This window comes from Scomber scombrus, chromosome 16 (genome assembly GCF_963691925.1).
Source record: "Scomber scombrus chromosome 16, fScoSco1.1, whole genome shotgun sequence".
NCBI classification, from domain to species: domain Eukaryota; kingdom Metazoa; phylum Chordata; class Actinopteri; order Scombriformes; family Scombridae; genus Scomber; species Scomber scombrus.
In genome coordinates this window covers 74170-89294 of record NC_084985.1, presented here as the reverse complement: position 1 = coordinate 89294, position 15125 = coordinate 74170, and the positions used below count along the sequence as shown (strand labels likewise).

Sequence of the window (15125 nt, the reverse complement as noted above, 5' to 3'; positions counted from 1 at the left end):
ATAAGGACCAGGACCCCAAACAAACATCCATAAAACAACTCCGCGCACTGTTTAAACAAGCCGGCACCACCTTCCCCAACACAGACATATACTTCCCCATCATTAATTACTCCACCCGCCTCACACCTACCCAACAACAAAACTTGAAACTTATCAATAATACAATTGCTACACACTTCCCCTTCCTTGCAGAAATCCCACATGACACTTTCATTACAGAACAAGACAACATACACTGGACAGCCTCCACAGCCCACTACATATTCAATAACTGGTGCAAACAATTAAATGTATAATTCACACATACCCGAATCTGGCACATTTCCCTTCTACCCCCACCCCCAACATTCACACCAACATCCCTCAACCACAGATCCCACAGATCCCTCTCAAAAATATCCAGACAACAATAAACCGGACCAAGAAATCATTGACCTCCTCACCATCTGCCTTAATAACAATGACTTTGAATTCAACAACAAACACTACCTGCAAACCACTGGAACAGCCATGGGTCAAAGATACGCACCGTCATACGCAAACATTTACATGGCCGAGTGGGAGCGAGAGGCATTGGCCAAGTGTGTACACCAACCATCCATCTACTACCGATATCTAGACAACATTATAGGAATTTGGCCCCATCACATATCACTTTTCCAGCAGTTTATAGACACATTAAATAACCTCCATAAAAGTCAAATTTTCCATAAACCACAACAGTTAACTTTCTAGACACCACCACCAATAAAATACTCACTAAGGTTTATTTTAAAGACACAGACACACATGCACTCCTCCATAAATCCAGTTATCACCCAAAACACACATTTAAAGGCATCATAAAATCCCAGATCATCAGGTACCATCGGGGCTAACCGAGGGCTGTCCACAACATGACACTAATCAAACACAACCCGATTTACACATCCTACCCCTGGTCTCCACATTCTCCCACACCACTACGGCACTCCACCAAACCATAAAACGGAACTTCACCCACATCCAGACACAACACCCAGCCTTTCACAACCACAAAATCATCTCAGCCTATCACCGAAACCCCAACCTACAGAGTCTCCTAGTTAGATCGAAATTCACCACCCATGGTCAAACACCCGCCACACCATTCCACCACCATTATAAAACCAGAAAATGTATTACCAACCCATATAGCCAAACATCACTCCCACCTCATAACACCTACTCCCTCTCCCATAGCAATATTGTCTACATAATCACATGCACCCTATGCAATAAACACTATATAGGAGAAACAAAAAACCCTTTACTCACCCGACTCAAGCAGCATCTTCACAATATAGACAAAGGTACACTCACCACTCACTTAGTTACCCATTTCCAACAACACTCCATCCAATACCTCACCATCTCAGGTCTGGAGGCCCAAGACCTCTGGACCACAGGGCAGAGGAAGAGAGCAGAACAAATCTGGATAGAGAAGCTGGGTACAATAACTCCACGGGGCCTCAATGACATCCCCAACTACTAAACTTTCACCCCACAGGAACTACTACACCCACCCCTTTCCCCTACCTTTGTCCCCCTACCCTCACCCTAATCCCTTACCCTAACCTCTACCCCTTACCCTAACCCCTACCCCTTACCCTAACCTCTACCCCTTACCCCAACCCCACCCCTTACCCTCACCCCAATCCCTTCCCCTACCTTTGTCCCCCTACCCTCACCCCAATCCCTTACCCTAACCTCTACCCCTTGCATGTTTACCCTCCAACATCTATTCACCCACAAACACACAAGAATTTAATGTTCTTTTTATCTATTTATTATTAATTTATAATGATTAACATTATTTTATTGCACACACATCCCAATAACACAATTCTAAATACTATCTAGATGATGGTGATGATGGTGATGATGGTGATGATGATGATGATGATGATGATGACGATGATGGTGATGATGATGATGGTGAGAGGTCAGTTGTCAGACTGTTGGACGTTGAGTCAATAAACCAACGAGTGTTCAGAGGTTAAAGGTCAACCTGCTTCAAGGTGAAGCCGGTCATATATGATCAGACGAGGATGCTTCATTAATCTGAAGACTTCAGACTGTTATTAACTGTCCCAGATTCCTGAGGACAACTGATCTGATGCTCGGCTGCCAGCACAGTAATGAGTCTCAGCTGTCACATATCCATCAGCAGCAGCAATTAAATACCACAAAGGATCAGCGAGAGACTCTGAGACGGTCCGCTGAGAGTAGAGACACTGAGAGTAGAGACACTGAGAGTAGAGACTCTGAGAGTAGAGACACTGAGACAGTCCGCTGAGAGTAGAGACACTGAGACAGTCCGCTGAGAGTAGAGACACTGAGAGTAGAGACACTGAGAGTAGAGACACTGAGAGTAAAGACTCTGAGAGTAGAGACACTGAGACAGTCCGCTGAGAGTAGACACTGAGAGTAGAGACTCTGAGAGTAGAGACACTGAGAGTAGAGACACTGAGACAGTCCGCTGAGAGTAGAGACACTGAGAGTAGAGACACTGAGAGTAGAGACACTGAGAGTAGAGACACTGAGAGTAGAGACACTGAGACAGTCCGCTGAGAGTAGAGACACTGAGACAGTCCGCTGAGAGTAGAGACACTGAGACAGTCCGCTGAGAGTAGAGACACTGAGAGTAGAGACACTGAGAGTAGAGACACTGAGAGTAGAGACACTGAGAGTAAAGACACTGAGAGTAGAGACACTGAGACAGTCCGCTGAGAGTAGAGACACTGAGAGTAGAGACACTGAGACAGTTATATCAGTTATATCAGTTATATGAGTTATATCAGTAATATCAGTTATATCAGTTATATCAGTAATATCAGTTATATGAGTTATATCAGTAATATCAGTTATATCAGTTATATCAGTAATATCAGTTATATGAGTTATATCAGTAATATCAGTTATATCAGTTATATCAGTTATATGAGTTATATCAGTAATATCAGTTATATCAGTTATATCAGTAATATCAGTTATATGAGTAATATCAGTTATATCAGTTATATCAGTTATATGAGTTATATCAGTTATATCAGTAATATCAGTAATATCAGTTATATCAGTAATATCAGTTATATGAGTTATATCAGTAATATCAGTTATATCAGTTATATCAGTAATATCAGTTATATGAGTTATATCAGTAATATCAGTAATATCAGTTATATCAGTTATATCAGTAATATCAGTTATATCAGTTATATCAGTTATATGAGTTATATCAGTTATATCAGTAATATCAGTAATATCAGTTATATCAGTTATATGAGTTATATGAGTTATATCAGTTATATCAGTAATATCAGTTATATCAGTAATATCAGTTATATCAGTAATATCAGTAATATCAGTAATATCAGTTATATGAGTTATATCAGTAATATCAGTAATATCAGTTATATGAGTTATATCAGTAATATCAGTTATATCAGTAATATCAGTTATATCAGTTATATCAGTAATATCAGTTATATGAGTTATATCAGTAATATCAGTTATATCAGTTATATCAGTTATATCAGTAATATCAGTTATATCAGTAATATCAGTTATATGAGTTATATTACAGTACTTCAGTTTACCTGAGCAGATATGTTATCACCAGTAATTGTTGTTGTTGTTTTATTGCTCGTGTACTTTATATTTATTATTATATTCTATAAATGCTCTTTCTATAATGTAATAATGTAATAACTTTCCCTCCTGCAGGTGCAGTTCCGCCATGCAGGGCAGCAGGTGGCGCTGGCGCTGCTGACCGCCGGAAACACGAAGAAGAAGAAGAAGACCCGGAAGTTGCCCAGTGCGCACGCGTCGTGTCTGCAGAGCATCGTGAGTTTGTTTTTAACTTTACATTTTAAATGTTTAAATGTTTGAATGTTTAAATGTTTGAATGTTTAAATGTTATACTGTCTTAATGTTTAGTGTGATCATGCTGACCGGATGTAACTCGTGTTTAAATGTTTAAATCAGCTCGTTTCGCTAAAGTAGTTCAGAGACTGTTAGCTGTTAGCTGTTAGCTGTTAGCAGCTAGCAGCTAACATATTGTTATTATTGTTTGTTTGTTTGTTTTATAATTTATTATCATTTTATTTTATTTGTTAGTTCAGTGTGACGTCAGCATCTCTCCCTGCTTTAAAGCTTCTATGAAACATAAACAGTTAAATTAGCTTTTATTACATTTAAACTATAATAAAAGTTTCATGAACTCTATTAATTAAGGACCAGTTTGTAGTAGTTGTCATTATGGGATGTTTCTCTGTGTCATTATGGGATGTTTGTCTGTGTCATTATGGGATGTTTCTCTGTGTTATTATGGGATGTTTCTCTGTGTCATTATGGGATGTTTCTCTGTGTTATTATGGGATGTTTCTCTGTGTTATTATGGGATGTTTCTCTGTGTCATTATGGGATGTTTCTCTGTGTCATTATGGGATGTTTCTCTGTGTTATTATGGGATGTTTCTCTGTGTTATTATGGGATGTTTCTCTGTGTCATTATGGGATGTTTCTCTGTGTTATTATGGGATGTTTCTCTGGGTCATTATGGGATGTTTCTCTGGGTCATTATGGGATGTTTCTGTGTTATTATGGGATGTTTCTCTGTGTTATTATGGGATGTTGTGTGAAGACTGGTGCATGTATAACAACATGTGTTCTTCCCAAAATGTTTAATTATAAATGATTTTCTCTGTATCTACAGAACATGGAGCTGCAGTCAGAGAGGGAGGAAGGAGGAAGAGGAGGAGAAGGAGGAAGAGGAGGAGAAGCAGTAAGAGGAGGAGAAGCAGTAAGAGGAGGAGAAGGAGGAGAAGCAGTAAGAGGAGGAGAAGGAGGAAGAGGAGGAGAAGCAGGAAGAGGAGGAGAAGCAGGAAGAGGACAGAAGAGCGGGATGAAGAGGACACACGAGGAAGAGGAGGATGAAGAGGTTTCTCCCAAGAAGCTGGTAAAGAAACGTTATCAATACAGCTGATCAATAACTGATCACAGTGTTATTGATCCCACATAGGAGGGCAAAATGAGTCGCCGACAAATTTAATAGTGGATAATTGTCGGTTACGTCATCAGGCGCTGATCTCCAGCAGGAAGGGTCAGTTTACAGCCAGGTGTAAACTGACCCTAACCCGGCAGGAAGGGTTAGTTTACAGCCAGGTGTAAACTGACCCTAACCCAGCAGGAAGGGTCAGTTTACAGCCAGGTGTAAACTGACCCTAACCCGGCAGGAAGGGTCAGTTTACGGCCAGGTGTAAACTGACCCTAACCCGGCAGGAAGGGTCAGTTTACGGCCAGGTGTAAACTGACCCTAACCCGGCAGGAAGGGTCAGTTTACAGTCAGGTGTAAACGCAACGAGCCGTGAAAACATTACGCCGATCATAGTTTCAGATAGCCGAGTACGAGCCAACAGTTTACAGGTTATTCTAGTATTTATAGAAGTTAGGCCTGAAATTCAGATTCAGATTTTTTATCCTCCTTAAATGCTTCATGTAGGGGGGAATTCCTCCTTAAATGCTTCATATAGGGGGGAATTCCTCCTTAAATGCTTCATATAGGGGGAATTCCTCCTTAAATGCTTCATATAGGGGGAATTCCTCCTTAAATGCTTCATATAGGGGGGAATTCCTCCTTAAATGCTTCATATAGGGGGGAATTCCTCCTTAAATGCTTCATATAGGGGGAATTCCTCCTTAAATGCTTCATATAGGGGGGAATTCCACCTTAAATGCTTCATGTAGGGGGAATTCCTCCTTAAATGCTTCATATAGGGGGAATTCCTCCTTAAATGCTTCATGTAGGGGGAATTCCTCCTTAAATGCTTCATATAGGGGGGAATTCCTCCTTAAATGCTTCATATAGGGGGAATTCCTCCTTAAATGCTTCATATAGGGGGAATTCCTCCTTAAATGTTTCATATAGGGGGAATTCCTCCTTAAATGCTTCATATAGGGGGAATTCCTCCTTAAATGCTTCATATAGGGGGAATTCCTCCTTAAATGCTTCATATAGGGGGAATTCCTCCTTAAATGCTTCATATAGGGGGAATTCCTCCTTAAATGCTTCATATAGGGGGGAATTCCTCCTTAAATGTTTCATATAGGGGGGATTTCCTCCTTAAATGCTCCATATAGGGGGAATTCCTCCTTAAATGCTTCATATAGGGGGGATTTCCTCCTTAAATGCTCCATATAGGGGGAATTCCTCCTTAAATGCTCCATATAGGGGGAATTCCTCCTTAAATGCTTCATATAGGGGGAATTCCTCCTTAAATGTTTCATATAGGGGGGAATTCCTCCTTAAATGCTTCATATAGGGGGGAATTCCTCCTTAAATGTTTCATATAGGGGGGAATTCCTCCTTAAATGCTCCATATAGGGGGGTTAGAGGAGTTAGTTGACTGATCAGTGTTATTGATCCACAGGTTACTGATCAGTGTTATTGATCCACAGGTTACTGATCAGTGTTATTGATCCACAGGTGACTGATCAGTGTTATTGATCCAAAGGGGACTGATCAGTGTTATTGATCCACAGGTTACTGATCAGTGTTATTGATCCACAGGTTACTGATCAGTGTTATTGATCCACAGGTTACTGATCAGTGTTATTGATCCACAGGTTACTGATCACAGTGTGAAGGTGGCGAGTCACTATAACAGGCTGCAGGAAGTCGGTTTGGCTGCTCGAAGCCGGAGTCGAATCTTCTTCATGAGGAACTTCAACAACTGGCTGAAGAGTGTCCTGATCGGTAACTGATCAGTAATCAATAACAGATACTCAATGCTGATTGGCTGTGTGTGGTGCTGATTGGCTTTGTGTGTGATTGACAGGTGAGGTGCTGGAGCGGGTGAGGGGGGCGGGCTCTCGGCAGGTGTCAGTGTTGGATCTGGGCTGCGGGAAAGGAGGAGACCTGCTGAAATGGAGGAGAGGAGGGATCAATCACATCGTCTGTGCAGGTGATCAGCTGTTATTGATTAATACTTATTGATTGGTTATTATTGATCAGTGGTTATTGATTAATACTTATTGATTAGTTATTATTGATCAGTGTTTATTGATAAATACTTATTGATTAGTTATTATTGATCAGTGATTATTGATTGATACTTATTGATTAGTTATTATTGATCAGTGGTTATTGATTAATACTTATTGATTAGTTATTATTGATCAGTGTTTATTGATTAATACTTATTGATTAGTTATTATTGACCAGTGATTATGGAGAACACACAGTTTGTCAGAGATGAATCAGCTGATTCAGCATCTCTAATAAAGTGATAATTATTGATTTTAATGATTATGTTGTGATCAATACTGTTATTGATTTCAGATATCGCTGCAGTGTCGGTGGAACAGTGTGAGAGCCGATACGATGACATGAAGAAGAAAAGTCACGTTAACGAGAAAATCTTCAGCGCCCAATTTATCACCGCGGACTGCAGCAAGGTAGAACTGTTCCTTACTGCAGCAAGGTAGAACTGTTCCTTACTGCAGCAAGGTAGAACTGTTCCACATAGATCGGTTCCTTACTGCAGCAAGGTAGAACTGTTCCACATAGATCGGTTCCTTACTGCAGCAAGGTAGAACTGTTCCACATGGATCGGTTCCTTACTGCAGCAAGGTAGAACTGTTCCACATAGATCGGTTCCTTACTGCAGCAAAGTAGAACTGTTCCTTACCGCAGCAAGGTAGAACTGTTCCTTACTGCAGCAAGGTAGAACTGTTCCACATAGATCGGTTCCTTACCGCAGCAAAGTAGAACTGTTCCTTACCGCAGCAAGGTAGAACTGTTCCTTACTGCAGCAAGGTAGAACTGTTCCTTACTGCAGCAAGGTAGAACTGTTCCTTACTGCAGCAAGGTAGAACTGTTCCTTACTGCAGCAAGGTAGAACTGTTCCACATAGATCGGTTCCTTACTGCAGCAAGGTAGAACTGTTCCACATGGATCGGTTCCTTACTGCAGCAAGGTAAAACTGTTTCTTACTGCAGGAAGGTAGAACTGTTCCTTACTGTAGGAAGGTAGAACTGTTCCACATAGAACTGTTCCTTACTGCAGCAAGGTAAAACTGTTTCTTACTGCAGGAAGGTAGAACTGTTCCACATAGAACGGTTCCTTACTGCAGCAAGGTAGAACTGTTCCTTACTGCAGCAAGGTAGAACTGTTCCACATAGAACTGTTCCTTACCGCAGCAAGGTAGAACTGTTCCTTACTGCAGCAAGGTAGAACTGTTCCTTACTGCAGCAAGGTAGAACTGTTCCTTACTGCAGCAAGGTAGAACTGTTCCACAAAGAACTGTTCCTTACCGCAGCAAGGTAGAACTGTTCCACATAGAACTGTTCCTTACTGCAGCAAGGTAGAACTGTTCCTTACTGCAGCAAGGTAGAACTCTTCCACATAGATCGGTTCCTTACTGCAGCAAGGTAGAACTGTTCCTTACTGCAGCAAGGTAAAACTGTTCCTTACTGCAGGAAGGTAGAACTGTTCCACATAGAACGGTTCCTTACTGCAGCAAGGTAAAACTGTTCCTTACTGCAGGAAGGTAGAACTGTTCCACATAGAACGGTTCCTTACTGCAGCAGATTCGGTCTCAGGGCCGGTCGCTGCTTCAGTGTGAAAGTGCGACTGACCTTTGACCTCTGTGTGCAGGAGGTTTTGTCGGAGAAGCTGGACGACCCCGAGCAGCTGTTTGACATCTGCAGCTGTCAGTTTGTGTATCACTATTCGTTTGAGAGCGAGCAGAAGGCGGACATGATGCTGAGGAACGCCTGCGAGCGCCTGAAACCTGGAGGGTTCTTTGTGGGAACGACGCCAGATTCCTACGAACTGGTGTAAGAACTTTTATTTTCCTGCCTCGTTGTGACTGCTTCGCTCTGCGAGGATCCACAGCTGGAATCAGTTCAGCTGCTTCTTTCACCACAGTTTTCTTTTTCTTCTTCTTCTGTGCAGTAAACGGTTGGAAGCGTCAGACTCTCTGTCGTTCGGTAACGAGGTTTTCAAAGTGTCCTTTCAGTCCAAAGGTGCGTATCCTCTGTTCGGCTGCCAGTATCACTTCAGCTTGGAGGAAGTCGTTGATGTTCCAGAGTTCCTCGTTTACTTTCCGCTGTTTGTGCAGTAAGTTCAGTTTCTCAAACTCTGATGTGTTACTCTGTGTCGATATGAAATATAAAGTCAGCTCTCTCTACAATACCGGCTCTACAGTTAAGGCTCTACAGTACAGGCTCTACAGTTAAGGCTCTACAGTACAGGCTCTACAGTTAAGGCTCTACAATACAGGCTCTACAGTTAAGGCTCTACAGTACAGGCTCTACAGTTAAGGCTCTACAGTACAGGCTCTACAGTACAGGCTCTACAATACATGCTCTACAGTTAAGGCTCTACAATACAGGCTCTACAGTACAGGCTCTACAGTAAAGGCTCTACAGTACAGGCTCTATAGTTAAGGCTCTAAAGTACAGGCTCTACAATACAGGCTCTACAGTTAAGGCTCTACAGTACAGGCTCTACAATACAGGCTCTACAGTTAAGGCTCTACAGTACAGACTCTACAGTACAGGCTCTACAGTAAAGGCTCTACAGTACAGGCTCTACAGTACAGGATCTACAGTACAGGCTCTACAGTACAGGCTCTACAATACAGGCTCTATAGTTAAGGCTCTAAAGTACAGGCTCTACAATACAGGCTCTACAGTTAAGGCTCTACAGTACAGGCTCTACAGTAAAGGCTCTACAGTACAGGCTCTACAGTAAGGGCTCTACAGTTAAGGCTCTACAGTACAGCCTCTACAATACAGGCTCTACGGTTAAGGCTCTACAGTACAGGCTCTACAGTACAGGCTCTACAATACAGGCTCTATAGTTAAGGCTCTACAGTACAGGCTCTACAGTAAAGGCTCTACAGTACAGGCTCTATAATACAGGCTGTACAGTACAGGCTCTACAATACAGGCTCTACGGTTAAGGCTCTACAGTACAGGCTCTACAATTAAGGCTGTACAGTACATGCTCTACAATACAGGCTCTACAGTACAGGCTCTACAGTAAAGGCTCTACAGTACAGACTCTACAATACAGGCTCTACAGTTAAGGCTCTACAGTACAGGCTCTACAGTAAAGGCTCTACAGTACAGACTCTACAATACAGGCTCTTCAGTTAAGGCTCTACAGTACAGGCTCTACGGTAAAGGCTCTACAGTACAGACTCTACAATACAGGCTCTTCAGTTAAGGCTCTACAATACAGGCTCTACAGTACAGGCTCTACAGTTAAGGTTCTACGGTTAAGGCTCTACAGTACAGACTCTACAATACAGGCTCTATAGTTAAGGCTCTACAGTACAGGCTCTACAATACAGGCTCTACAGTACAGGCTCTACAGTACAGGCTCTAAAATACAGGCTCTACAGTTAAGGCTGTACGGTTGAGGCTCTACAATGCATGCTCTACAGTTAAGGCCCTACAGTACAGGCTCTACAGTAAAGGCTCTACAGTTAAGGCTCTACAGTAGAGATTTTACAGTTAAGGCTCTACAGTTAAGGCTCTACAGTACAGGCTCTACAGTACAGGCTCTACAATACAGGCTCTACAGTTAAGGCTCTACAGTTAAGGCTCTACAGTAGAGATTCTACAGTTAAGGCTCTACAGTACAGGCTCTACAGTACAGGCTCTACAATACAGGCTCTACAGTAAAGGCTCTTCAGTTAAGGCTCTACAGTACAGGCTCTACAGTAAAGGCTCTACAATACAGGCTCTACAGTACAGGCTCTACAGTACATGCTCTACAGTACAGACTCTACAGTAAAGGCTCTACAGTACAGGCTCTACAGTACAGGCTCTACAGTTAAGACTCTACAGTACATGCTCTAGAGTACAGGCTCTACATTACAGGCTCTACAGTACAGGCTATACAGTACAGGCTCTAGAGTACAGGCTCTACAGTAAAGGCTCTACAGTACAGGCTCTACAGTACAGGCTCTACAGTAAAGGCTCTACAGTAAAGGCTCTACAGTACAGGCTCTACAGTTAAGGCTCTAGAGTACAGGCTCTAGAGTACAGGCTCTACAGTACAGGCTCTAGAGTACAGGCTCTACAGTAAAGGCTCTACAGTACAGGCTCTAAAGTACAGGCTCTACAGTACATGCTCTACAGTTAAGGCTCTACAGTACAGGCTCTACAGTACAGGCTCTACAGTACAGACTCTACAGTAAAGGCTCTACAGTACAGGCTCTACAGTACAGGCTCTACAGTTAAGACTCTACAGTACATGCTCTACAGTACAGGCTCTACAGTACAGACTCTACAGTACATGCTCTAGAGTACAGGCTCTAGAGTACAGGCTCTACAGTTAAGGCTCTACAGTACATGCTCTAGAGTACAGGCTCTACAGTACAGGCTCTAGAGTACAGGCTCTACAGTAAAGGCTTTACAGTACAGGCTCTAGAGTACAGGCTCTACAGTACATGCTCTACAGTTAAGGCTCTACAGTACAGGCTCTACAGTACAGGCTCTACAGTTAAGGCTCTACATTTAAGGCTCTACAGTACAGGCTCTACAGTAAAGGCTCTACAGTACAGGCTCTAGAGTACAGGCTCTACAGTACAGGCTCTACAGTACATGCTCTAGAGTACAGGCTCTACGGTACAGGCTCTACAGTACATGCTCTAGAGTACAGGCTCTACAGTACAGGCTCTACAGTACAGGCTCTACAATACAGGCTCTACAGTTAAGGCTCTACGGTTAAGGCTCTACAATGCATGCTCTACAGTTAAGGCTCTACAGTTAAGGCTCTACAGTACAGGCTCTACAATACAGGCTCTACAGTTAAGGCTCTACAGTTAAGGCTCTATAGTAGAGATTCTACAGTTAAGGCTCTACAGTAAAGGCTCTTCAGTTAAGGCTCTACAGTACAGGCTCTACAGTAAAGGCTCTACAGTACAGGCTCTACAGTACAGGCTCTACAGTACATGCTCTACAGTACAGACTCTACAGTAAAGGCTCTACAGTACAGGATCTACAGTACAGGCTCTACAGTACAGGCTCTACAGTTAAGACTCTACAGTACATGCTCTACAGTACAGACTCTACAGTAAAGGCTCTACAGTACATGCTCTACAGTACAGGCTCTACAGTACAGGCTCTACAGTACATGCTCTACAGTACATGCTCTAGAGTACAGGCTCTACATTACAGGCTCTACAGTACAGGCTATACAGTTAAGGCTCTACAGTACAGGCTCTACAGTAAAGGCTCTACAGTACAGGCTCTACAGTACAGGCTCTACAGTACAGGCTCTACAGTTAAGGCTCTAGAGTACAGGCTCTACAGTTAAGGCTCTACATTTAAGGCTCTACAGTACAGGCTGTAGAGTACAGGCTCTAGAGTACAGGCTCTACAGTACATGCTCTAGAGTACAGGCTCTACAGTACAGGCTCTACAGTACATGCTCTAGAGTACAGGCTCTACAGTACAGGCTCTAGAGTACAGGCTCTACAGTACAGGCTCTACAGTTAAGGCTCTACAGTGATGTTTGTCTGTTTTCGGCAGCATGGCGAAGCGTTACAACATGCGTCTGGTGTTGAAACAACGATTCTCAGAGTTCTTTGAGGAGAAAGTGAAGAAGGAGCAACATCGCAGTCTCATGATGAAGATGATGGCTCTGGAGGTAAAACATTTAATTATCAATAATCAATGAAACATGGTTCTGAAGTCAGTAAACCAGTCGTACATTATTATTCCAGGCTTGTATTTCTAGTCAGTGTTTTTTAAATAACATTATTCATTTAACAATCAATAAAATCCAAATAATTAGTAGTTGTTGTAGTAAACGTTTAATTAATATTAGTGATGTTTGCAGCCGTTTCCCTGCGAGACTGGAGGGCGACAGGCTACAGACAGCAGAGGAGAGTACAGCCATGCTAAAGAGCACTGCGGCAGAGCACCACTGGTAGGTTTACTGACAGCACCTGACTGACTGGTTGGTCTCTGCTAACCGGGTTAAGGTTAGGTAGATACTAACGTATCTGTTTGTGTTGCAGGGAACACTGAGCAGATCCGAGTGGGAAGCAACAAGTAAGTCACTGTTTAATGTTGATCTGCTTCTGTTCACACGGCTGGTTCTCAGCCTGAAGTGCAGAAGGATTAAAGTCTGGTTCAGGTTGTATTGAGCCCTACAGTGAGGGGGGGGGGGTTAGGGTTGGGGGGGGGGGGTTAGGGTTAGGGGGGGGGGGGGGGGGGGTTAGGGTTAGGGTTGGGGGGAGGGAAGGGAAGAGTCTCTAGTGTTTGTATCCTGATGGAAATGCTCTCTGCCATCCACTGAATGCTCTGATGAGGATGATGAGGATGAAGATGCTGTGGCCTTCACAATCACCACATATCAACACAACTGAACAGCTCTTCATCTTCATCATCATCATCATCATCATCATGTAAACACCACATGAGGAGTTCACACACTGTAGGATCAATAAGGGTTAGGGTTAGTGAGTAACTGTGCTCTTTTCTCTGCAGGTATCTACTTGGTGTTTGTCTTCCAGAAGATGTCCTGATGATGAAGCTTCACCGGTTCTCCAGCTTGTGTTTGTACAGTGTTTCCACTTTTCTTTTTAAGGCAGTTTTGATAAACTGTGAACTATGTTGAGGTTGTTGTAGAAATGAGTAAAAACTAAATGTAAAGTCTGCTTTTGTGTCTTTTCATTAAATCATAGTTTGTCACTTCAGCTTCAGGTGTAATGGTTTCTGCTACTGGTCCCAGTTAGTAAGGACAGGATGAGAAGCACTCCGAGCTGAGTTTAGGGTTAGGGTTCGACGCAGACTGCGAGGGCTGTGATTGGTTTGCTTGGTAGCAACGTATTTCCGGTATTGTGAACTTCCGGTCGGTCGAGGTAAACATAAAGAGAACGTACATCCCATCTCCTCCTTCTTCTTCTACCGTTAAAATACTGCAATAAAAGCACATTTTCTTCAACATTCAACAACTGCAGCAAGATCGTCTCTCTTTCCGTTGCTGTTTACTGTTTCCTACACAAAGAATGAACTACAGACACCGATAACCGTTCAGGAAAGGAGCTCATCCCCCTACCGCTCTGGTGCTGAACTGCACCGCGACTAAACGACGCGATGGAGACACGGAACTTCTAAAGGTAAACGACGGCGTAGTTCTGATGCAGAAGCATAAATCAGACTTAAGTCTTAAATTCATTCAGGGACATTTCCCTTCTTCCCTCCATCCAAGAAAACACTGTGTGTGTGTGTTATGTTATGGGTTATTGTTATGTTATATGTTTCAAGAAGTCCACATCCTGGACGAGACGTCGTGATCGCCACCTACGGACCAAAAGAAATATAATGGTTAACCACTATTGGACATGAAAATTAAAGGCAAAACAAAAACAATCAATTTATACTTGATATAAAAAGGCGACCTGACTATAAAACCTGATAAAGAAGAAGGGGATGGGGGACTGGTCCTCCACAGTGATGAAGCGTGCACTCCTAACCCTGATTATGGCCTTACCTTAACTCTAACCCTGATTATGGCCTTACCTTAACTCTAACCCTGATTATGGCCTTACCTTAACTCTAACTCTGATTATGGCCTTACCTTAACTCTAACTCTGATTATGGCCTTACCTTAACTCCTAACCCTGATTATGGCCTTACCTTAACTCTAACTCTGATTATGGCCTTACCTTAACTCTAACCCTGATTATGGCCTTACCTTAACTCTAACCCTGATTATGGCCTTACCTTAACTCTAACTCTGATTATGGCCTTACCTTAACTCTGACCCTGATTATGGCCTTACCTTAACTCTAACCCTGATTATGGCCTTACCTTAACTCTAACCCTGATTATGGCCTTACCTTAACTCTAACTCTGATTATGGCCTTACCTTAACTCTAACTCTGATTATGGCCTTACCTTAACTCCTAACCCTGATTATGGCCTTACCTTAACTCTAACTCTGATTATGGCCTTACCTTAACTCTAACCCTGATTATGGCCTTACCTTAACTCTAACCCTGATTATGGCCTTACCTTAACTCTAACTCTGATTATGGCCTTACCTTAACTCTGACCCTGATTATGGCCTTACCT

General features: G+C 42.7%; 2 protein-coding genes across 2 annotated transcripts; one reads left to right on the top strand and one right to left on the bottom strand.

The window, feature by feature from the left end:
- Window positions 1–2197: 2197 nt before the first annotated feature.
- LOC133996703 (uncharacterized) lies at window positions 2198–3866 on the bottom strand. Its single transcript, XM_062436319.1, has 2 exons — window positions 3760–3866; window positions 2198–2747 (listed from the first exon to the last, which is right to left on the bottom strand). Exons 1-2 carry the CDS (start codon window positions 3864–3866, stop codon window positions 2198–2200), a joined length of 657 nt encoding a protein of 218 aa, XP_062292303.1.
- Window positions 3840–13703, top strand: rnmt (RNA (guanine-7-) methyltransferase). The gene is made up of 11 exons (XM_062435872.1): window positions 3840–3867; window positions 4738–4980; window positions 6648–6777; window positions 6860–6985; window positions 7363–7478; window positions 8680–8861; window positions 8980–9144; window positions 12573–12690; window positions 12883–12972; window positions 13064–13097; window positions 13536–13703. The coding sequence occupies exons 2-11, from the start codon at window positions 4741–4743 to the stop codon at window positions 13571–13573; spliced, it is 1239 nt and encodes a 412-aa protein (XP_062291856.1). The 5' UTR covers window positions 3840–3867; window positions 4738–4740; the 3' UTR covers window positions 13574–13703.
- The last annotated feature ends 1422 nt before the right edge of the window (window positions 13704–15125 follow it).